We start from the raw sequence: 26,269 nt of genomic DNA on the forward strand, positions 1-26,269 counted from the left end.
ATTTTAAATGTTGTGATGAATAACCCTCTCTGCTCTTGTTATGTATCATACAGTAAGCACAGGGAATTGTGGGAAGGGTGTAGCGTCAAAATATGGCGACTGTGCTTTTTTTGGTGTCTGGTTGCAGTAGAGGCTGGATGGCATTAGGGTGGTCACGATTTGTCTAATTCTCGCTGTGGTCTATCCATTGACCACTAGTGTAAAGAATTGTTGGTTACTCTTGGAATATGTCCGCTCTATCATTATATACACCCTGTACACAGGACTGTATGTGTATGGATTAAGTGTGCTATTCACTCTCAGATTGGCTGCTAGAAGGTTTTTGATGTGTCTGTTATGGCATGAAATGGGACAAACCATGTAGCAATGGATGTGCCCTGGTGAATTTACATGAGCAGGCTTTGAGGGGTTGGCCATGGCTTGGAGACGAAGATCGGGTTTAGTTAGGCTAGTAACACCCTTATCACATTGGCATGTGTAATTCCTAGGGCTGTGGGACTAACTGGCTTTGTGTGTGTGTGTGTGTGTGTGTGTGTGTGTGTGTGTGTGTGTGTGTGTGTGTGTGTGTGTGTGTGTGTGTGCGTGTGTGTGTGTGTGTGTGTGTGTGTGCGTGCGTGTGTGTGTGTGTGTATGTGTCTTTGACAAGGAAAGAGAAAGAAAATAGGAGATAGAGGAGAGAGCTCTTCTCTCCATTTCAGCGCCAAGGACAGCGCTCTATTTGTTGACTCACTGAACCAAACAGGACACTTCAACAGGCCGTCTGCTCTGGAGAAACTTGACCAACTTGTTCTCACTCAGACTAGATTCACTCATAATCTCTAATAGTGTCTCTCTTTTTGTGCAAATGCATGCTTGTATATGTCTGTCTTACTCTCACGTCTCTCCCTCTTTCTTCCAGGGAGGCCTGATCGCTCTCCTCCTCCTCATCCTCCTCTTCACCCTGGTGCTGTACACTCGTCACCGCTGGTGCAAGCGCCGACGTGTCCCCCAGAAAAGCGCCAGCACCGAGGCCACCCATGAGATCCACTACATCCCCTCTGTGCTGCTGGGGCCCCAAGGCAGGGACAGCTTCCGGGGCTCCCGGCAGCTCCAGCACAGTTCTGTCATTGGCATGCCCATCCGGGAGACCCCCATCCTTGACGACTACGACTGTGATGAGGACGATCAGATGGGACACACACACACCTCCACACCCAACCAGGTCCACAACCAGCTGAGCGATGGGAAAGTCCTGGGCTTGGATGAGTATGGGCCCAGCCAGGGGACACTGACCCACAGTCAGCACACTGACAGCCTGAGGAAGGGGGAGGACAGCCTCCAACACAGTCTGGATAAAAGAGGTGGGTACTACTGGAGTATGTTACAGTCCACCGTAGTCTACAGATTAGACTATAACACAGTCACTGTAATGTTGAAACAGATTGAGAATATAATATATTTCTGTTCAACATTTTTATTGAAAAGCAACCACTTTTGGTGACAAATCATCTACCTATGAAATCCTTATGTACTCCTCGTCCTGTACTCTACGTCCAAAGGAATGTATGTTACACTTCAAATATTCTACACACAACTGGTTTTGCTTAGTCGCTGTTCATATTTTATGACTCAGATAGGATTAGCTCAAAAAGTGGACATGTGTTTTCCTCTGAAACACTGTCTCCGTCCTCTTGGTTAATCCCGTGTTAGAAAATGGCCATTGGTCCCGTGTTTCTGTCAACCACAAATAATGAGTACAAGTCAAGATGGAGAAGGTCATTGACATTGGTCTGGCCTCTTACTAATGGGGGTGATTCGATGAGTCAAACTCATTGACCCTCGTTAATCGCAATCCAGTGTGTAGTTCTGGAACTGTGTCCTATATTATGGACTCAAAGCAACAACAATTTATTTTTTATTTTTTATATAATGTGTTGAAAATAGATGTGAAAAATGGAATGTGTTATCTGAAAAAAGCCTAATAGTAGAATTTAATGAGTTGTTCTCCACAGTTAATTCTGGTTGTGGATTAAATGTGACTGCAGGTCACTGTAATAGCTGTAGATTACATCATATCCACGTTGAACCACACTGTACCCCAGGGAAGTTCAGCTTTAATAATTGAGGGGTGGCGGATTGCTGGGGTGGTTTTTCAATGTGAGCGCTATTCGTGTCATGTTAAATTATACATGGCAAAGTTTAACATCCCGTTTCCCGGGGCTACCCTCCTCTCTCTACTAGTATTTATCATTCAGCAAAAAGCAATTTAGCCAAACTCAACTTCCTGAACCCACAACACCGCTCCCGGTGAGGAGAGAGGGACCAGGACACAGCCATCCTTTAATTTCATGTGATACATTTTCTTTTGGGAAAGGAACTTTGCATTATTCATCTGTAGCTGAAAGGGTAATACTTTGGTGCTCCCAGTTTTTTGTGCTGGTGGATGGAGGCTTTCTCTGTAAAGCCAACAGCAGTAGGGCCAGATTGCTGTGCAAAAGAGAGTCAAGTGTAATGCCACTGAAAACATAATGTAATTGAAAATGTACTTGGATATTTTTTTTCTTCAAAACAGCAGCAGCATGTTTTCAAATGGCTTCAATGTTTGGCTTGATTTAATCATTTACGGACTGATATGAAGAATCATAGGGAAATAGTAGTTGCCTGAAGAAATCATTCCATATGCTAACATTTAAATTAAAAAGCAGCAGGTTTTCTTTCATGAAGCAATGTTTTGAACACACTTTATTAGCTCTTGGAATGTCCTTGGTCTAGTTTAACATTTTTATATAATATCACCTCCCAGATTTTGTTTAATGATGCTCAGTATATATATCAAATTATAAACTACGTAGTTTGAGCCCTGAATGCTGTTTGGCTGACAGCTGTGGTATATCAGACCATATACCACGGGTATATTATTTTTACTCCACTAATTATGTTGGTAACCAGATTATAATATCAATAACTCACCTTGGGGATTTGTAGTATATGGCCAATATACCACGGCTAAGGGCTGTATCCAGGCACTCCGCGTTGCGTCGTACGTAAGAACAGCCCTTAGCCGTGGTATATTGGCCATATACCACACCACCTTGTCCCTTATTGCTTAAGTAATAAAGACAATTCAAAAGGGGCCTTTGCCTTGAATAAATCATGAAGTGTATCCTCTTGGCACGGGTTCAGCTCCCGCTTGAACACATCCACCATACGGCCGGCTAGCCTGCATAAGTAATCGCCTCAATTAATTCAAAACTGGGGATATCTGCATCCTGATCTTGTGTGTGATTTATATTGTAATCTGTGGAAATCATCAGATTGTTAAAATCACAAAATCTTTTTTTCTGCGTTCTCCTTTTTGCTGCTTCCTTTTTCCCGGCTGATTGATCTCTCTTCCTATAAATAAGACACAGATGAACAAAGATGGACACTCGCTGCGTTGTCTAGTGACATCTTGTTCCAAAAACAAGCAAACTTCAGACACTCGAAATCTGCTCTCTGGGAGATTAGCCTTGTCACTCCCCCTTTTTCTGTTCATTCTCCATTCTCTCCTCCATACGCAGCCAGTAAAATAAAACAAGCTCTTCAAGTTGGCCTGTTTACATCGTATCATCTGCTTTTAAAAACCTGTCCTTGTGCTAATCACTGGCTGTAAGGTATTGTCACCGCACAGGGAAGCAGCTGCAGGACCCACAGTCCGCCTAACAGCAGGTTTGGGACACTGGTTTTAGTTGACATCAAAGGATCTCCATCGGAGAAAACATACTTGTCGTGTCCTCCTGGTCATTCTGTGCATTTTAAATTTGAAGACATGCTAATTTATATATTATACCCTTGGGCTGTATACAACAGACAGTCAGTCTTAAGTCTCATATTAATGTTCGGACTTGAGTGTATAATTTATATGTAGGTCCATGAGTTTTTCCTGACTAACGTGACCTGAACAGGAAAGCCACCAAGCCCTAGAAATAGGCCATAACTGGGGCCTGGAGTTTTCCAAGGTCAGGTCACAAGGTCAGTAAAGAGTCCTGGCTCTAAATACTGAATCATCCTTCTCCCAACAACACAAACCTCCAGGCATTTCCAACAATCATATATCCACCAACTCACACCTACAAAGCCATATCATTTGAATACAGAGCCGATTAACTCGCTTTACCTTTTATATGTCAGCGTGCCTCCCAAAGGTCTCCAAATACCAGGCGCTCCTTTATCTGTCTGTCTCAGCTAACAGATGACCCCATTCTCAGCCTGCTGAATGGGCCTATCTGGAGGAATTATTGAGCTTGCCTCAGAGGTTCCTGTGTGTGTCTGAGTCTTTACACCGGGCTTCCAAAGGCCTGTCATTTGGTTATTCAGTGGGGACCTGGCGCTCTGTGCATGCGTTGGACAGTGGTATTCCATAAATCAGGTGCCACATAATTCCGGACGCCAGGACAGCAATTACCATCAGCCCGTATTGAGGACCACCATTGGTTCTCAATGTCCTCGTGATGTGTCTGCTATTTACGTTACGTCGCCTGCAATTAAACCAGTATGCCAGTACACTTGGCTACACTGAATTAGTTGATTAATTTATTTACAGAATTAAGAAACGGAAGATCACAGTTTATTGGGTCTGTGAATTATTGTGGCATTTGTCAAAACACTTCCCAATAAATGTTTATTTTTACTTGTATATTTACATTCCCACTTGTATTGAAGTTGTAGGCCCTCGGCAATAACCAAGAAAAAGTACTGTGTGCATCCTATAATTCCTCATTGAATTGTGCGTACTGAATAGGGTATCTGTCAGGTTGTATACTTTACACCAGTAAATAACCACAGGGAAAGAGCATCCTGTTCTCTATTTCCCACCCGATCTACAATCTCTCTTCTCCACAGAGTGGAATAGATTGCAAGCAGTTGTTTTCAATATAAAACGGTATGTGTTTTGTGAAATATTAGAGAGTACCGAGGGATAGCTGTGTTTCCCTGTGTTCTTTGCAGAGCAGCATTGGCCACTTGGACAGGGACTCCCTGATGAGTCAGTCACCCAGGCTCATTGGGACTGCATAAACACTGCTAATGGCAGCTTGAGTGGGTCCCTGTCTGATGTGTTCGCTGCCCGTCAAGTAAAATAACTTCTCTGGCTTGTATTATCGCTACAGGTAGTCCCATTTGAAATTATGGCTGAAACTGTAAGCAGCGTTACACATAGTTACACAAACACTCACAATGGTACACACACAAACTTGCACACACACACATTTAGACAAGTAAACAAGTTCACATGAGAGAGAGAGAGATAATAGAAAATAAAGCGGGCCAATTACCCTGTTGCATCTCTGCCTTTATAATCAAATCTCAGATGAGTGTCATGGGGTGGCCTTGGCCTCAGATCTTATGGAAGAGCAAGGAAACAGAGGAAAAACAAAATATCTCCCAGTCTGCAGGTTTCTATTCTCATCATGATATCTTGCACGATCTTAAAATATAAAAAAATAGGCCATGAATCATAAATTGATGTCAACAGGAGAGTTGCACTCACATTTGACATCAATGGGGGTAGAAGGTCACACACCTCAGCACTGCTTCCTGCTATACTAAGCATCCCACACTAAAGACTCCCAAGTGGATATGTTAAGGCACCTGCCTCTTTTGCAGCTTAAAGAGAAAAAAGACAATGATGATATTGAATGTTAGTATCTCCTTTAGCATATCCGACTTCAACTAATTCCCTGACTGTGTTAAAGATGCACTATGCAGAAATCTCTCAACCATTTCCTGGTTGCTAAAATTCGAATAGATCGCCTAATTTCAGTTTATGCGACTTAACAAGCAAGGCTAGTGTAGAGAATCATTGTACCATCTAAACTGTTGTGAAACATATTTTCCATAAGCAAAACTATTGTATTTTCATCTGTTTGAAGCTGGTGTACAAAACCCAAATTAAAAGACAAACAATTTACTTAAGAACTGGAAGCATGTAAATATTGCACATAGAATAGATCTACCGATTCTTAGACTTGCTTTCAATGAGAATGATAGATTTATAACTTACATTTCTGAACTTGGTCTGGTCGCCCAAAAAGGAACAAGGATTCCCTTTAGCATTAATACCAACCTGTGTTGTCTCTTTTATTTTTTATCTTTGGTGAAAGAGAGGAGCATCCATCCATCCACCAGCTTGTATCAATCACCAGTGTCTATCTCAGTGCTGCCTCCAGTGTCACACACTGAGCTTTCCAATTAATCCTGTCACCATGGCGATGCCAGTCATCCACCATAAGTGACAATGGCTGGCTGATTTGTGGCGTCCCCGCTGGCAGGGTTTATGCCTTTATCACCTGGCGTTCATTTGTCATCAGTTATCAACCAGCACTGACGTGGTGTTTACAACGATGTGGGAAATAAAAGGAGAGAAATGAAGAGCAAACAGGGGGAACACAGCCGTAAATGCACATCCGCTGCTCCCTCGGATTGGCCCGGAGTGAAATGAGGCCTCATTGCCTTTATTTACGGTGAATTAATCGCTCCGTTGTCCTATTTACGGTATCGTTTAGCTGTCCCTACAATAACAGCGATTGATGTTTAATGATGTCTCTCAACATAAAAACTGAATGCTGTCGAATCAGATAGTGTTGGAACATTTCACCTCTGGTAAGATCTAACACAATTACCCCAGATGCCATGAAGGAGATCTGGCCACGGCCAATTAATATGAAGAATGTGCTCAGTGGTCCTATAACCCACAGTGATTCCTCCTCTGTGTGTGGATATGGCCAGCGAGGTGGTGACATTTGAAAGCATGCCTGCATTAAGGCCCATTTACACGAAAGATGAAAGGCCATCCGATTCACAACTGACTCAACGGTCCTCCCTCCCCAATGCCTAAGATGACAGGGATGGAAAGGGTAGGCTCACATTATCTCTTGATTGGCTTTCTGCTAATTGAAAGAATTTAGCGATTAATTAAGGCTTCAGTTGGCGACAATGTCAGCGGTGGAAATTGTCACGGCTGCTTTGTGGACTGGACTTTTTTGGTTACCACTGAGTTAAATGGGATGATGATTTTTTTGTATTTTTTTTTACACAAAGCATCAAAGTGTCCTTTTGATCACTGAGGTTGTCCTTTTATATCGCCATAGCTTTAAGGAAATAGTGTCATCCGCATTGAGTGGCTAACTAAAACAGATAGAAAACCATTAATTAAGCTCAGCTGAGTTTTTCTGTATGGACTTCAAGGATAGCAATGTCTTAGTTTCCTTCTCTTTTGCTTGAACGTGCATGTTTAAAAATGTATCTGGATCATTTCACATTGAAGACATAAATTGACCCTAGTCCTTGAGCTATCCTCCTAAAAATAAGATATTCTGCACAGGAGCTGGCCCTTCCATCCACCTCTTTTCCACCTTTAACACTCAAATTGTATTTTAATATTAACAACACTTTTTTTCAGACTCCCTGTCTCGACGTCAGAACTCAGTACACTCTACCTGACTGTCTTTGCACTGTCTGGAACCTCTTCAAAAAAGCCATCCACCCCTTTAACATTGAAGCGACCCATTCTATCTTCCACTGTTATGTATTATTCATCATGTGGTACATGTTAAATACCCTGTTTTTGTAATTAAAGAATGGGAATTCTGTGTGCCCTTCTCTCGAAACTGGGCATTGTCTCACACCTACAGGATACACTCTATTATTGGCTGGCCCTGACCTTAGTAGAGGCCAACACATAGAAACAGGATGAATAGAACAAATAGTATTCTCTCTGTCCAAGAGAAGGACTTGTCTACATGGACATTCCATGGGAATTAGCACTACCATTATTGTTGATTGATGTAAATGCACAACAAATGCACAACATGTTGTAAAAGTATGGGGCTGGGATTTTGTTAGTGCAGTCATCATGAAACATTCCATACACATTCATGCAATCTATCCATGCTATTGATTCCAAATGGCCTTCCTTTCCTTTCCAATTCAGTTTATATGGATTGGACCTGGACTCTGTGGCCTTGACAGGGCTGATACTGTCAGAATACTCCACTAGGCTCCACACTGACAATACATAATATGAACCAGTAGTCTGTCTTCGGTTCCTCACAGTACCACTCAAGACTTCAGCTCTCGTTCTGGTCTAAATGATCTCATAAGTTGCTGTACTTGGCCCAGTTCATTTGATGCTCATTGAGGCTTTATAAAAGGCATGTTATACTGGAGATTGCTGCTGTTGTTATCGATCAAAATTGATGCTGTTAAGAAAGCCTCAGTGCAGTGGAACCCTGGCCCGTCATATTGCAGTTGACGGAGATAGAGAAATGTATAGTATGTTTATGGGATATGTGGCTTTCAATTGCAAAGAGGAATGCATTAAAGTGAACCTTTTTGTCGTTTATCATCCTGGTTTTCACACAAACACATACGCAACAAGCTACTTTTCACACTCTCACACACACACAAACATACTGTACTTACACCTTTTGTCAGTATTGGTGTGTTTTTAGGGCGCAGTCATTTTGAAGAGTAGTTTGCATACTACTGCTCAGAGCCATGTTTTGTGTGTGTGTACGCACGTATACTCCCATAAGTAAATTAACAAAATAAAAGCCCACCACAGTAAATTGTCCTTGAGTGAGTTCAGTAGTTAGAGAGATGCCCCGGAGAAGCAACAGTAAAGTAGGGAAAGTCTCTATTGCAATGAGCTCCCTGCCATTTGTCAAAGTGAAGGTTGACAACCCTGATTAGATATGAATCAAAGCGTTGCCCTGAGCTGCCTGAGAGTTGCCAAGTTTGGCAGCCATTTTTCTCTACTGATGTCACATAGGGGTGGTACTGTTGGCTCACTTGCACTCATAGAAGTTAATGGGAGGACCCTCATGCACGATAATGCCAAACGATTAGGACTTACTGTTATTGAGATGATGATGATGATGGTGGTGATGATGATGGTTATGGTGTGTGGGAGAACACCTCTTCTTTAAATTAAAGGAAAATGAGGACATTAGAAGAAGAACAGTGGGGGCTGGTGACTTGAAAAACTGAGGAGGATGAGAGACCCACGGCAATGGTATGGACTACATGGACTACACTACACCTCTCTTTTTAATCTCACTTTTAATGGATGATGCGTTGGAAGTTATCAAATTATTGTGAATTGATTTCGACGTCCCAGAAAAGACAGTAGAACCGTCCATATGCTCAGCAAGTAAAGCATCCTAACGTGCGATTACCTCTGCAAGCTCCTTGTAGTTGCCCTTGTTAGCTGAACTTTCCCTTTCATTGTGGCCCTAAGTAAAAGCCAACTCTTTCCGATAAGCTGAGTGTGACCCTGTTTCTTCTTACCGTCTCGTGTTGCGCAGTTTGAATAGGCAGATGTTAGTCCATCACATGATTAATGCAGCTTTTTCCAAGAAGCTTGAAACTGATGTGGGCAATGAGCGGGGGTCTTTAACAAATCATCTACTACATTGTTGTTAGCATTAGCTAGCCATTCTGACGGAGAAAACTTCACTCTGGTAGCTAGCTAACATTAGCACTTGCTACTAAAGTTAGCAAGGCAAAAATAATTGCACTAAATCCACACAACAGTAAAGTCCTAAAACCAAGAAAACAATACTTTATAATCTACCTCCTCCGTCTCCTGTAGTTTGAAGAAGCTAATTTGAATAATATACAGCAAATACTCAACTATCGCTCTTCACTCGTAGTCTCTATCCAGTATGTCACCAACTCACCACTCTTCTCAACACATAGAACCCTCATAATGCTCTGTGGCACAACCCCAATACATCACACTAGGTTTGTGCTCTGATCCTAATCCTATGATTGGATGAACACCATGTCAGTTTACATTGCAAAAGCTTTGATTTGTATTTGTATTTATTATGGATCCCCATTAGCCATACTCTTCCTGGGATCCAGCAAAATTAAGGCAGTTTATACAATTTTAAAAACATTACAATACATTCACAGATTTCACAACACACTGTGTGACTTCAGGCCTCTACTCCACGACTACCACATATCTACAGTACTAAATCCATGTGTGTGTATAGTGCGTATCTTATCGCGTGTGTGTGTATACATGTGTCTGTGCCTATGTTTGTGTTGCACAGTCCCCACTGTTCCATAAGGTGTTTTTAATCTGTTTTTTAAATCTAATTTTATTGCTTGCATCTGTTACTTGATGTGGAATAGAGTTCCATGTAGCCATGGCTCTATGTAGTACTGTGCGCCTCCCATAGTCTGTTCTGGACTTAGGGACTGTGAAGAGACCTCTTGTGGCATGTCTTGTGGGGTATGCACTGGTGTCCGAGCTGTGTGCCAGCAGTTCAGACAGACAGCGCGGTGCATTCAACATGTCAATACCTCTCATAAATATAAGTAGTGATGAAGTCAATCTCTCCTCCACTTTGAGCCAGGAGAGATTGACATGCATATTATTAATATTAGCGCTCAGTGTACATCCAAGGGTCTGCTGTGCTGTCCTGTTCTGAGCTAACTGCAATTTCCTAAGTCCCTTGTTGTGGCACCTGACCACACGACTGAACAGTAGTCAAGGTGCTACAAATCTAGGGCCTGTAGGACCTGCCTTGTTGATAGTGTTGTTAAGAAGGCAGAGCAGCGCTTTATTATGGACATACTTCTCCTGATCTTAGCTACTTTTGTATCAGTATGTTTTGACCATGACAGTTTACAGTCCAGGGTTACTCCAAGCAGTTTAGTCATCTCAACTTGCTCAATTTCCACATTATTTATTACAATATTTAGTTGAGGTTTAGGGTTTAGTGAAGGATTTTTCCCAAATACAATGCTTTTAGTTTTATAAATATTTAGGGCTAACTTATTGCTTGCCACCCACTCTGAAACTAACTGCAAGTCTTTAAGTGTCGCAGTCATTTCAGTCGCTGTAGTAGCTGACGTGTATAGTGTTGAGTCATCCACATACATAGACACTCTGGCTTTACTCAAAGTCAATGGCATGTCGTTAGTAAAGATTTAAAAAAGCAAGGGCCTAAACATCTACCCTGGGGAATTCCTGATTCTACCTGGATTATTGTTTGAGAAGCTTCCATTAAAGAACTGTGTTCTGTTAGACAATAAACTCTTTATCCACATTATAGCAGGGGGTGTAAAGCCATAACAAATATGTTTTTCCAGGAGCAGACTATGATCAATAATGTCAAAAGCTGCGCTGAATTCTAACAAGACAGCCCCCACAATCGTTGCATCATCAATTTACTTACCCTGTAGGTCTGTGGAAGAGGGTAAGGCCTACGAGCCTCCTAAATGTTGTATTGAAGTCAATGTAGCCAGGGGAGGATGGGGAAGAGCTGTCCTCTGGCTACCAGCTACACCATGGTCCTAGCCTATAGTGTGTTGTTGAGACTACTGTACTGTAGATCTTCATTGCAAATCAGTGTGTTTTAATCTGGTATTTGATGACGTGAATATATTTAATATAGTTTTATCTAAAAGGGACAACTTTTTATAACGTTTCATTATTTTTATGAAAATTCACTGAGCAGGATGGTCCTCCCCTTCCTCCTCTGAGGAGCCTCCACTGAAGCAGAAGTATAGGTTGTGTCATAGTAGCAGCTACATTTTGATGTAGTGGTATAGGCTCTACTGAATATAATCAACATAATGTAGCGTGGAGCAAAATATCCCACTTACCAACCCACACATTTAACATTAACGGGCTCCTCACGGATCATGATATATGATATCTGTGTTGTTCTAAAGGCATGTTGATATTTCTCTCTCAACTGTTGAGTGTCTAACTGCAGGTCAAGAGCACAGACAGGTCCTAGTATGAAACATCACACTTCAGCATCCTCAGAGGACTCAACTACAGCACAGCACAGTGAGCAACTGCAACACAGGGGGAGGTGGGGGGGCACAACATGGACATTTCACTGACTCCACATGCCCCAATCTGGTCTACTCCATTTAGCAATATTATACATGATGAGCTTTTGCCTAAAGGTATTAATCCTATGACAGCAGATCAATCATTTCCTCTCTCGTTGTATCTTAAAGACAGAGAATATTGTTTTTACAGCTATGCAAATTCACAGTGGCTGATGTATCCATGAGGGAGACGTGCTTTTTATTCATCTTAAGACCCTATATATCCCTGCTTCTTTAGTCTGGAGTCACTCCACAGGGAGGAGGAGCCTGAGGATTCAACTCAGAATGAGACTTGTTGTAGATAAGCTATTGCATTTCTGTCTAGCATTAGTTCCGTTCAAAAACTCTTATACAGCTACATTTCAACAAAAAAAATCCAGAGGAAGCAATTGTAGTCTTTGTAATCAAATTATAGAACTTCCTCAATTGTAGCACTTCAAATACCTGTAAACACATAAACACAACGCTAAAATAAACCTCCAATCTTATAGAATCAAACATATCTTTTTTTTGCTGGCTTCAGCTATTGATTTTGTTTCAGGTAGTGATGGTTGTTTTGGTGGAAGATACAGTGACAACATGCCAATAGCCTAGTGATTTTCTGTTGTTGTATAGAGTGGTCGAGGAGAGCGCCTGAAGCTGCTGCTTTTACTCTGTCAGCCCATTCACTCAATATGCAATTGAGGAAAAAGCATTATATTTTATGGCACATTCCATTAACTGAATTATCTCAGAGTGTGATGAATTGGCACACTGTAATAATTACATTTACATAATGTCTTTCCTGGTTCATTTCCGCCCTTACATGTGCTGGTAATTACTGAGTATCACTGTTGCAGGACCCGGTGATATTTCTCCACAGTTGCCTTCTACAGTGAGTTAATGTTTTTGAAGCTGGGGGAACTTGGGATGCTTCACAACTCACAGTGACTCAGTGTAAATTTGTGATTAATTTGAGTTATGGTTCCTGCCATGTGATTCAGTTGACAGTATGGCATCCATATTAGGAACACCCTAAATTATGTCTGGCTGTAGGAGTTTCTAAAATGGAAACCATATCTCAGGCTTCAGTCAGGCACTCCAATATCAAATGAAATCCTGAGCTCCCAGGAAAGCGGTGAGTTACAATATCTTTTTCTGACCTGTTTTTGGGGTGTGCACTGAAACTCCATTACATCTGTCCCACGAGGAGGCAGTCAGCCAGGTCGATATGTTTAAGCTCTCTGTGACAATATGGTCTGACTGTGACCCGCATCCTCCGGGCAAGATCAGGTAAGAACGTAGCAGGTTAGGATAATTAACGTGGCAAGTTAGGAGAACTAAAATCAAATCAAATTTTATTTGTCACATACACATATTTAGCATATGTTATTGTGGGTGTAGTGCCATGCTTATGTTCCTTGCTCCAACAGTGCAGAAGTATCAAAAAATTCACAACAATACACAAATCTAAAAGTAAAAGAATGTAATTTAGAAATATATAAATATTAGGATGAGCAATGTCGGAGTGGCATAGACTAAAATACAGTAGAATATAATACAGTATATACAGTTGAAGTTGGAAGTTTACATACACCTTAGCCAAATACGTTTAAACTCAGTTTTTCACAATTCTTGACATTTAATCCTAGTAAAGATTCCCTGTCTTAGGTCAGGTAGGATCATCACTTTATTTTAAGAATGTGAAATGTCAGAATTAAGGTAGAGAGAATGATTTATTTCAGCTTTTGTTTCTTTCATCACATTCCCAGTCGGTCAGAAGTTTACATACACTCAATTAGTATTTGGTGGGGCCTCCCGGGTGGCGCAGTGGTCTAGGGCACTGAATCGCAGCGCTAACTGCGCCACCAGAGTCTCTGGGTTCGCGCCCAGGCTCTGTCGCAGCCGGCCGCGACCGGGAGGTCCGTGGGGCGACGCACAATTGGCATAGCGTCGTCCGGGGTAGGGAGGGTTTGGCCGGTAGGGATATCCTTGTCTCATCGCGCTCCAGCGACTCCTGTGGCGGGCCGGGCGCAGTGCGCGCCAACCAAGGGGGGCCAGGTACACGGTGTTTCCTCCGACACATTGGTGCGGCTGGCTTCCGGGTTGGAGGCGCGCTGTGTTAAGAAGCAGTACGGCTGGTTGGGTTGTGCTTCGGAGGACGCATGGCTTTCGACCTTCGTCTCTCCCGTGCCCGTACGGGAGTTGTAGCGATGAGACAAGGTAGTAATTACTAGCGATTGGATACCACGAAAATTGGGGGGAAAATGGGATAATTTTTTTTTTTTTTTTTTTTATGATTAAAAAAAAAAAAAAAAAAAAAAAGTAGTATTTGTTAGCATTGCCTTTAAATTGTTTACCTTGGGTCAAACGTTTTGGGTAGACTTCCACAAGCTTCCCACAAAAAAGTTGGGTGAATTTTGGCTCCAACTTCTGCTGTACATATGAGATGAGTAAAGCAGTATGTAAACATTTTTAAAGTGACTAGTGTTCCATTATTAAAGTGGCCAGTGATTCCACACAGATGGTTAAGAAGGTTCAACATCGCCTCTTCAACCTCAGGAGGCTGAAGAAATTTGGCTTGGCCCCTAAGACCCTCAGAAACTTTTACAGATGCACAATTGAGAGCATCCTGTCAGGCTGTATCACCGCCTGGTACGGGAACTGCACCTCCCATAACCGCAGAGGGTGGTACGGTCTGCCCAGCACATCACTGGGGGCACACTGCCTGCCCTCCAGGACATCTATTGCACCCGATGTCACAGGACGGCCAAAAATATCATCAAGGACATAAACCATCCGAGCCACGGGCTGTTCACCCCGCTATCATCCAGAAGGCGAGGTCAGTACAGGTGCATCAAAGCTGGGACAAAGAGACTGAAAAACAGATTCTATGTCAAGGCCATCAGACTGTTAAATAGTCATCACTAGCCGGCTACCATTCGGCTACACAACCCTGCACCTCAGAGACTTCTGCCCTATATACATAGACTTGGAATCACTGGCCACTTTAATAATGGAACACTAGTCACTTTAATAATATTTACATACTGCTTTACTCATCTCATATGTACAGCAGAAGTTGGAAGTTTACATACACTTAGGTTGGAGTCATTAAAACTCGTTTTTCAACCACTCCACAAATTTCTTGCTAACAAACTATAGTTTTGGCATGTCGGTTAGGACATCTACTTTGTGCATGACACATTTTTCCAACAATTGTTTACAGACAGATTATTTCACTTATAATTCACTGTATCACAATTCCAGTGGGTCAGAAGTTTAAATACACTAAGTTGACTGTGCCTTTAAACAGCGTGGAAAATGTCAGCTTTTTGGCTTTAGAAGCTTCTGATAGACTAATTGACATTATTTGAATCAATTGGAGGTTTACCTGTGGATGTATTTCAAGGCCTACCTTCAAACTCAGTGCCTCTTTGCTTGACATCATGGGAAAATCAAAATAAAGCAGCCAAGACCTCAGAGAAAGATTGTAGACCTCCACACATCTGGTTCATCCTTGGGAGCAATTTCCAAATGCCACTACTCCAAAACCGCCATGAAAAAGCCAGACTACGGTTTGCAACTGCACATGGGGACAAAGATCATACTTTTTGGAGAAATTTCCTCTGGTCTGATGAAACATAAATAGAACTGTTTGGCCATAATGACCATTGTTATGTTTAGAGGAAAAAGGGGGAGGCTTGCAAGCCGAGGAACACCATCCCAACCGTGAAGCACAGGGGGTGGCATCATCATGTTGTGGGGGTGCTTTGCTGCAGGAAGGACTGGTGCACTTCACAAAATAAATGGCATCATAAGGCAGGAAAATGATGTGGATATATTGAAGCAACATCTCAAGACATCAGTCAGGAAGTTAAAGCTTGGTCGCAAATGGGTCTTCCAAATGGACAATGACCCCAAGCATACTTCTAAAGTTGTGGCAAAATCGCTTAAGGACCACAAAGTCAAGGTATTGGAGTGGCCATCACAAAACCCTGACCTCAATCCTATAGAAAATTGTAGGCAGAACTGAAAATTGTGTGCGAGCAAGGAGGCCTACAAACCTGATCCAGTTACACCATCTCTGTCAGGAGGAATGAGCCAAAATTCACCCAACTTATTGTGGGAAGCTTGTGGAAGACTACCCGAAATGTTTGACCCAAGTTAAACAATTTTAAAGGCAATGCTACCAAATACTAATTGAGTGTATGTAAACGTCTGACCCACTGGGAATGTGATGAAAGAAACAAAAGCTGAAATAAATAATTCTCTCAACTATTTTTTTGACATTTCACATTCTTAAAATAAAGTGGTGATCCTAACTGACCTAAGACAGGGAATTCTTGCTAGGATTAAATGTCAAGAATTGTGAAAAACTGAGTTTAAATGTATTTGGCTAAGGTGTATGTAAACTTCCGACTTCAACTGTACGTCTCGTGTCTGAGCCATTGACGTGGCAGGTTAGGATTATTAACATAGCGATTAGGATGATTAACGGGGCATGTAAGTAGAACTAACTTATCAGGAAAGGAGAAAGAAGTTAATGTTAGGATAAGGGTTATTCTTAGCTAAAATGCTATAAGGAAATAGCCAAGAGCCAATAGAAGAGGGGGCAGGGTTTCCCTGGGCGGTTATTCCCTGGGAATTTCTTCCCTGGTCTTGGCCAGGACGCGGGTCGCAGACAGACCCTTCTCGGCTGTTGTTGTTGATGTGATTTTTCATAGACGTCATTACCTTCTAAAACTAGCCAGCAAGAATGGAGCTACTGTAGCTAGACATGGGCATACACTTGAAAGCGTTTCCATCTGAACAATTGACTAAGGAGATACAATTTTAAGTAATGGATCCTGACTTCATGACGTTGTATGGACCTGCATTTCATCCACAGAGCCAAATGTGATCAATCTGGTGTATCCAAGGTTACAGATGAAGTGAGGTCATTGATGAATGCTGGGAATTGAAGTCTCAGGGGATGTAAATGTCTGTGAGATCACATCGGGCTGTGAGATCACATCAGTTGGGCAGTTCGTGAGCGCTTGAGAGGCACAACGCATGAGAAATAATACATGTTTTTCTTCCTTTATTTGATTTTGATAAGAGGGGGTGTACTTCAATGCGTTCCTTTCAGGCGATGAGTTCCTTCGATGGGGTGTTTGAATCTCATTTTGCTGCTCTACACTTGAAGTGAAGAGCATTATTTTTATGCATGGTGCTTCAACACATATGCACTGTTAAGAAGCCATTAGAGTTCCATGAACAACAGGAGGGCAAAACAATTGGATAATGTTATATCAACCTGTTGATAAGGAAATATTCCAGTCATGGTGAGATTTCATTTTCAACATGTGTTTTTTTGGTGGGGCTGGGTCATTTAGCAGACACTCGTATCCAAAGCATATCTTTTCATATATACAGTGGGGAGAACAAGTATTTGACACACTGACGATTTTGCAGGTTTTCCTATAAAAGGTCTGTAATTTTTATCATAGGTACACTTCAACTGTGAGAGACGGAATCTAAAACAAAAATCCAGATAATCACATTGTATGATTTTTAAGTAATTAATTTACATTTTAATGCATGACATATGTATTTGATACATCAGAAAAGCAGAACTTTATATTTGGTATAGAAACCTTTGTTTGCAATTACAGAGATCATAAGTTTCCTGTAGTTCTTGACCAGGTTTGCACACAGTGCAGCAGGGATTTTGGTCCACTCCTCCATACAGACCTTCTCCAGATCCTTCAGGTTTCGGGGCTGTTGCTGGGCAATACAGACTTTCAGCTCCCTCCAAAGATTTTCTATTGGGTTCAGGTCTGGAGACTGGCTAGGCCACTCCAGGACCTTGAGATGCTTCTTACAGAGCCACTCCTTAGTTGCCCTGGCTGTGTGTTTTGGGTCGTTGTCATGCTGGAAGACCCAGCCACGACCCATCTTCAATGCTCTTACTGAGGGAAGGAGGTTGTTGGCCAAGATCTCGCGATACATGGCCCCATCCAACCTCCCCTCAATACGGTGCAGTCGTCCTGTCCCCTTTGCAGAAAAGCATCCCCAAAGAATGATGTTTCCACCTCCATGCTTCACGGTTGGGATTGTGTTCTTGGGGTTGTACTCATCCTTCTTCTTCCTCCAAACACGGCGAGTGGAGTTTAGACCAAAAAGCTCTATTTTTGTCTTATCAGACCACATGACCTTCTCCCATTCCTCCTCTGGATCATCCAGATGGTCATTGGCAAACTTCAGACGGGCCTGGACATGCGCTGGCTTGAGCAGGGGGACCTTGCGTGCGCTGCAGGATTTTAATCCATGACGGTGTAGTGTGTTACTAATGGTTTTCTTTGAGACTGTGGTCCCAGCACTCTTCAGGTCATTGACCAGGTCCTGCCGTGTAGTTCTGGGCTGATCCCTCACCTTCCTCATGATCATTCGATGCCCCACTCGGTGTGATTTGGCATGGAGCCCCAGACTGAGGGTGATTGACCGTCATCTTGAACTTCTTCCATTTTCTAATAATTGCGCCAACAGTTGTTGCCTTCTCACCAAGCTGCTTGCCTATTGACTTGTAGCCAGTCCCAGCCTTGTGCAGGTCTACAATTGTATCCCTGATGTCCTTACACAGCTCTCTGGTCTTGGCCATTGTGGAGAGGTTGGAGTCTGTTTGATTGAGTGTGTGGACAAGTGTCTTTTATACAGGTAACGAGTTCAAACAGGTGCAGTTAATACAGGTAATGAGTGGAGAACAGGAGGGCTTCTTAAAGAAAAACTAACAGGTCTGTGAGAGCCGGAATTCTTACTGGTTGGTAGGTGATCAAATACTTATGTCATGCAATAAAATGCAAATTAATTACTTAAAAATCATACAATGTGATTTTCTGGATTTTTGTTTTAGATTCCGTCTCTCACAGTTGAAGTGTACCTATGATAAAAAATTACATGCTTTGTAAGTAGGAAAACCTGCAGAAAATCGGCAGTGTATCAAATACTTGTTCTTCCCACTGTATATATATATATTTTTGTACTGGTCCCCTAGTGGAATCGACTCCACAACCTTGGCATTTCAAGCACCATGCTCTAGCAACTGAGCCACACAAGTACCTTGGCTGACAGAATGCTGGTTGTTTTTAACTGGAGCTAGTTTTTAACTGAAACTGCATCTCGAGGACAGATGCTAGGGAACCAAATGTGCAGGTCTGTTCTTTAGCTGGAAAGTGTCTAAGGCCTTCAATATTGGGGCCAGTTTCCTCTTGCCAAGGGTGACACATAAATCCTCGTTGCCAGGTTACATGCACAAAGTAGCCGTAATGTGTCCATAAATATCCCCAGCAATTCTCCAGTAGATCACAGTAGATAAGTGAATGTAAATATATTTCAATATTTTGGGCTTCACGGGTGTATATCTTAGCCAGTTTGTGGCAGTAGAGTCCTGGCATGGCTTCTCTTGGAGCAGCGTGAGATCAGACTGTGACCCGCAACGCCTCAGCTGGCGCACAGGCAGGGGAAGAAACACATTTATATTTCATACAGGCCCGTGGCAAGAGACTATGCAGAAAAAAACAGCAGAGGCTGGAAAAACAAAGGAAGTCAGTGGTAGTCAAAAAGAAATCGTTTGACTCAGAACATTACAAGCTCTTGAGAGGCAGGAAATGACAGAAATTAGACAATAAGTACAAGCCCTGGAGAGAAAGTCTTTAGGAGAAGAGAGAATGTCTGTCTGTGTGTGTGTGCGTGCGTGTACATGTGCGTGTGTGTTTGTGTGTCTGTGGCTCGGTATTTCTCGAACAGCAGTCCTTTCCCTGGATGTCTGAGAGTCTGACTATGTGTTTTAAAGCTCCAAGCTGAGTCTTTTCCTGCCCCCCTCTCGCTTGCTTTCCTCTTCTGCCGATCATTACAGGGGACAAAACCCAGCAGATAAGTGCATGACACAGGAGGTGGATGGGTAAGTGGGGCAGAGCAGGGCAAACATTCACACCCACCACACCACCTCTCTATTTCTCTCTCTCTCTCTCTGGGCATCATTTGTAAGGAGTGAAAGACTCCAAAAAAGTTCCAATTGGACCCATTTGGAGCTCTCTATTCAGTACATTTTCTTGTCATCCCGTTTTCAAAGGCAAAGAGTGAAGATAGGTACCTCTTTTCCCTGCAACACAGTTTGTAGCACGGCCAGTTCTTTTCTACTCAAGCACTTGGGCAAGGGGAGACTTCTATACTGTAGACATATGCTTGAAAAACACACATACAACATACACACTAGGGTTATCTGTTTATCTACAGGGGGTAGACGGTTATGTAGGTGGGCAGAGTTGTGTATGTTGTCGGTAAGAACCCAGTGGGCTCTTGGAGAGTATGTATCTACCCACCCAACAGCCTGCAGTACACAAGGCAGGACTAATACAAAACAGCTTGATGCACTTTGAGGTAGCTACTAGTTAATAAATTAGCTTGTTTTCCATAAGCTATAACTAGCGATTAGTGCGTCCTTCTTACCATTCCTTAAGAGGGACCATCCTACGTAGCAGATGTCAGATCAACATCCAATTATGATTGTTATTTGATTGAATCGTCTCCACCCCGCTGATGTTCAACATTGGGGCCCCACAAGTGTGCGTTCTCAGTCCTCTCCTGTTCTCCCTGTTCACCCATGACTGCGTGGCCATGCACACCTCCAACTCAATCATCAAGTTTGCAGACGACACTACAGTGGTAGGCTTGATTACCAACAACGACGAGATGGTCTACAGGGAGGAGGTGAGGGCCCTCGGAGTGTGGTGTCAGGAAATTAACCTCACACTCAACGTCAACAAAACAAAGAAGATGATCGTGGACTTCAGAAAACAGCAGAGGGAGCACCCCCCGTATCCACATCGACGGGACAGTATTGGAGAAGGTGGAAAGTTTTAAGTTCCTTGGCGTACACATCACGGACAAACTGAAATGGTCCACCCACACAGACAGTGTGGTGAAGAAGGCGCAACAGAGACTCTTCAAACTCAGGAGGCTGAAGAAATCACAAAGGGCTTTGTGATGGCCACTCCAATACCTTGACTTTGTTGTCCTTAAGTTATTTTGCCACAACTTTGGAAGTATGCTTGGGGTCATTGTCCATTTGGAAGACCCATTTGCGACCAAGTTTTAACTTCCTGACCGATGTCTTGAGATGTTGCTTCAATCTATCCACATCATTTTCCTGGTCATGATGCCATCTATTTTGTGATGTGCACCAGTCCCTCCTGCAGCAAAGCACCCCCACAATATGATGCTGTCACCCTGTGCTTCACGGTTGGGATGGTGTTCTTCGGCTTGCAAGGATCCCCCTTTTTCCTCCAAACATAACGATGGTCATTATGGCCAAACAGTTCTATTTATGTTTCATCAGACCAGAGGAAATTTCTCCAAAAAGTATGATCTTTGTCCCCATGTGCAGTTGCAAACCGTAGTCTGGCTTTTTTATGGCGGTTTTGGAGTAGTGGCTTCTTCCTTGCTGAGCAGCCTTTCAGGTATGTCGATATAGGACTTGTTTTACTGTGGATATAGATACTTTTGTACCTGTTTCCTCCAGCATCTTCACAAGGTCCTTTGCTGTTGTTCTGGGATTGATTTGTACTTTTCGCACCAAAGTACGTTCATCTCTAGGAGACATTTCGCATCTCCTTCCTGAGCGGTATGACGGCTGCGTGGTCCCATGGTGTTTATACTTGCATACTATTGCTTGTACAGATGAACGTGGTACGTTCAGGCATTCAGAAATTGCTCCCAAGGATGAACCAGACTTGTGGAGGTCTTGGCTGATTTATTTAGATTTTCCCATGATGTCAGGCAGAGGCACTGAGTTTGAAGGTAGGCCTTGAAATACATCCACAGGTTCACCTCCAATTGACTCAAATTATGTCAATTAGCCTATTAGAAGCTTCTAAAGCCATGATATCATTTTCTGGAATTTTCCAAGCTGTTTAATGGCACAGTCATCTTAGTGTATGTAAACTTCTGACACACTGGAATTGTGATACATTGAATTATAAGTGAAATAATCTGTCTGTAAACAATTGTTGGAAAAATTACTTGTGTCATGCACGAAGTAGATGTCCTAACCGACTTGCCAAAACTATAGTTTGTTAGCAAGACATTTGTGTAGTGGTTGAAAAACGAGTTTTAATGACTCCAACCTAAGTGTATGTAAACTTCCGACTTCAACTGTATATACGAATTCAATCAAAAATTACGTTAATAAAATATGGTGAAATAATATTGTTTCAATTAATGTTTGCCTGGTGGGTTTTTACTGTCATATCCAGTGAAACTAGAACACTTTTCTGCAGGAGGTAGGGCAGCCACCGTGGGTGTCATATTTACCTATTAATAGTTCAATTAGAATGTACAGAATATTCATCTTCATGGAGATATTCGATTTGGTCTTTTACATCAAGTTCCAGATGGCTTTTAGAAACACTGCTTTCATCATAGTGATGGGATGTGCAATGTTTCGTTCCCTAAAATATGTCCATGTATGTGTTTGATGATTTCTCCGGGTCTCATCCCTGTTCCTTTGCACACCTTCAGGGTTTTGGGTTTCTTTTATTCTTCCTGAGATGTTCCGGTTCTTGATCTCTTCTATCGCCCTCCTTTTCCCTGCCCTCTTGATCTGTTCTCCCTTTGGTCTTGCCTTTCTTCTCCTCTCTCTCTCTCTCTCTCTCTCTCTCTCTGTATGATTTTCTTTCCCCCCAAGTCCATTCTCCATCTCCTCTTTCTCTCTCATGTTGCTGTCTTCTTTCCCCCATCTTCCCCTTCATTCTGGCCTCATCTCTGTCCATCTCTCTCTCCCCTGTTTCTTGCCTCCCTCTCCCCACTTCTCCAATTCTCAGCCCACCCCAATTCTCTTTTTTAGCCTTCTCTCGCTTCTCACCATTCTTTCTCTTCTCTCCTTTCTCTCTCGTCACGCTCCCAGAGGCAGCACTGTCACGGCTGTGCCATCCCAGGGTGCAGGCTCAGACTGCCCCTCCAGACTTGCCTTGAAACAACAGTAAATTGAATAAATCACAGAGGGAATCAGAGCTGGGGAGTATTCCCATTTCCCTTCCATTTATCTCCGTCTCTTTCAATCCCTCAGCCTGACATGGACAGTGAGAGAGAAAGAGAGTGGAGAGAGAGAAAGAGAGTGGAGAGAGAGAGATATTTGGGCTCCAATCCTTTCTCTTCCTCGTGGACTGACTAGAGACTAAAGCAGCAGGGATTTGTAGGCTCTTAAGATTAATGAGAACCACATTTCCCTCATGGATACATCCGCCACCATGAATTTGCATGGCTCTTGTTAGATTTGTTTTGTTCCTCTGAAGTCCAAACCTGCAGTGCCTTCGTAAGCTGGCCTCATAACTGTTGCCACTCTAGCCTTCCTAGCAGCAAAACCCACCTGAGTGAATGAGAAAAAGTGTGCCTGCTCTGTTGTATGACATCTCATTGTGAATAGATATATTGTGACTCTGTATCAGCATAACATAACAGTCTGATATGGGGATAATTGGCATAGCCCTGACAGATAAATTGCCTGACAGTCGGATGTCTTGTTAGCAGTGTTACTGTACTTCGCCCTAGCTACCCAGTGTTTTCATGTAGTCGTGGTGGACATTGAATAAGGACAGTTACCGCCATGTCCCCACTGGAGAGTAGAGAGCACTGATCCCCCTGCCATCTTCCTCCTCACTCTCTTTTTGTATCAACGGGTTTCTCACTGATGAGATCTCGAGGGAGGGCTGAGGAAGAGTGGAAATGAGGCAGAGAGGGAGAGAGACAAGGAGGAGGGAAGAAAAAGAGAGGGAGGAGAGCTGGCTGTTTGAGATGTGGAGCGGCCACTTGAAGTAAATCCCCTTCACCTTTCCAGTCTTCCGCACTCCTAGCAGACATGTTGAATGTGAGAGCCCATTGAGGGCCAGTGTTATGCCAACAAACACTAAATAGAATACTAACTCCCATGACTGGTTTCTGTTGCCCAACTTTGATCAGGCGGATGCACATACACAGACAATAGGTTTGGGCGTTATACTGGATACAGTATACCGTATACCGTATATTGGGAAAAAGCCACAGTATGTTTTTTCAATACCGTCAATACCGTTGAAACTATTTATTTTAAGTTCTTAAATAAATGTGAATATTTGTAGCTACTTTTAAGTAAATACCTGCAGTCAACTTGTGCAATACATTAGAAGATAAAAAAAGATAGCATTCTTAATTTCACCTGTCACATAATTTTTCATTATGAAGCCTAACGGTGTCTCCAGTCATGTGGTGTTTGTTTACAAGATATGTGCTACATGCTCTGTAGTTGTACATATGGTTTGCTAATTTAGTAGCTAGTTATCTATTTCAGTGATTAGCTTCTTCCAAAATCAAGCATTCGCTTGGTAACAGGAGACAATGCCCTCCTGGACCAAGAGCCTTGCTGGATAATATTTGTATTGTGCGTGCAGAAAACTGGAAGTAACATTTTGGATTTACTTGTATAGTTTAGGTCACAGACTGTATAAGATGTTTACAAAGCGCTAGTTAGCATTTAGTTAGCATTCTCTATGGAATTTTACATGTGCTTGTTCATATTGCTAACCTTCTGATAACAGTGTATCAGTGTGGGTTTGAAAACCGTGCCCCTTGTGTTCTGTGCCGCTATTACCAAATATCCCAGTATGGCACGAGGTATCATAATCTGTATCCTAGCACACATACACACAAAGTTGCGTACACAGATGCACCCACACGCATGCACAAATGCACACACACGCACACATACACACAAACACACACAGCTGCTGGTTTAATGGGTTCGCACACAAAAATATGTCGCTTACTTCATTATTCGATGTGTGAGCCCATGAGAACTACTCATGGACTGGGGCACTGCGCAAGTGGCTGTCCAATGCTTCTAAGACACTGTTAACCCACTGTCACTGCAGATAAGGGACTAGGGGAGATAAGGAAGATGCTGAAGGGGAAAATAAGGACACAGAGGCTTTGGCTCATATTGAGCTGCAAGTGAGAAGCTAGCTTGGGCGTTCAGTGGAGAGAAAGACCCTCGGTCCCAGAAGTGCCTCCAACATTGTCCTAAGGAAAGGAAAGTATAATATGTAAAGTGTCAAGTAAAGGAAATAAGTAAAGGAAACAAATGTATTATTCTGAAAGCCTAGTGCTGTTAGTAGCTATTACTTCAGGTACTGTAATCTTTTAAATCCGCCATATTCAGCTATCTGCAATAAGCTACACTATATACATATACAAAAGTATGTGGACACCCCTTCAAAGATGTGTATAAAATCGAGCGTACAGCCATGCAATCTCCATAGACAAACATTGTCAGTAAAATGGCCTTACTGAAGAGCTCAGTGACTTTCAACGTGGCACTGTCAGAGGATGCCACCTTTCCAAGAGTTAATTTGTCATATTTCTGCCCTCCTAGAGCTTCCCCGGTCAACTGTAAGTGATGTTATTTTGAAGTGGATACATCTAGGAGCAACAATGGCTAAGCCGTGAAGTGGTAGGCCACACAAGCTCACAGATCGGGGCCGCCGAGTGCTGAAGCAGGTAGGGCACAAAATGTATCTGTCATTGGTTGCAACACTCACTACCAAGTTCCAAACTGCCTCTGAAAGTAACGCCAGCACAAGAACTGTTCGTCGGGAACATCATGAAATGGGTTTCCATGGCCGAGCTGTCGCTCACAAGCCTAAGATCACCAAGCACAATGCCAAGCGTCGGTTGGAGTGGTGTAAAGCTCGCTGTCATTGGACTCTGGAGCAGTGAAAACGCATTCTCTGGAATGATGAATCATACTTCACCATCTGGCAGTCGGGCGTATCTGGGTTTGGCCAGGAAGCGCTACCTGCCCCAATGCATAGTGCCAACTGCAAAGTTTGGTGGAGGAGGCATAATGGTCTGGGGCTTGTTTTCATGGTTCGGCCTAGTCCCCTGAGTTCCAGTGAAAGTAAATTTTAACTTAGGTATCGGCATCCCATCAACGGGACAGTTGTAAATCTTGCAGCACCTTGTGTCACGATCGTAGATTTTAGAGAAACAACAAATATTGGTACATATAAGTGTCTTATATCGGCTGAAAGCTTACATTTTTGTTAATAAAACTGCACTGTCCAATTTACAGTAGCTATTACTGCGACAAAATGCCATGCTATTGTTTGAGGAAAGTTCCTAACAACAAAACAGTTTTTTCACCGCGATAGGTTTGATAAATTCACCTCTGAAGGTGAAATATGTACTTACATTCTGAAATCTTGCTCTGATGTATCATCCAAAGGGTCCCTGAGATAACATGTGTTGTTTTGTTAGATAAAATCCTTTTTCACATCCTAAAAAGGTCCATATAGTATGCACAATCGATTTTGTATTGTATTTCCACTCGTTCAATTTGCAA

The 26,269-nt window shown here is 42.6% G+C and overlaps 1 protein-coding gene across 2 annotated transcripts in view; it reads left to right on the forward strand.

The window, feature by feature from the left end:
- The window catches only part of LOC129864123 (astrotactin-2-like), a 485,619-nt gene that overhangs the window by 127,855 nt on the left and 331,495 nt on the right, over positions 1–26,269 (forward strand). For both annotated transcript variants that reach the window (XM_055936744.1, XM_055936743.1), the window contains exon 3: positions 899–1,340. In XM_055936744.1, coding sequence (XP_055792719.1) covers positions 899–1,340 — 442 coding nt within the window. The remainder of the gene's footprint in view (positions 1–898; positions 1,341–26,269) is intronic.

This window comes from Salvelinus fontinalis, chromosome 10 (genome assembly GCF_029448725.1).
Source record: "Salvelinus fontinalis isolate EN_2023a chromosome 10, ASM2944872v1, whole genome shotgun sequence".
Taxonomy (NCBI): domain Eukaryota; kingdom Metazoa; phylum Chordata; class Actinopteri; order Salmoniformes; family Salmonidae; genus Salvelinus; species Salvelinus fontinalis.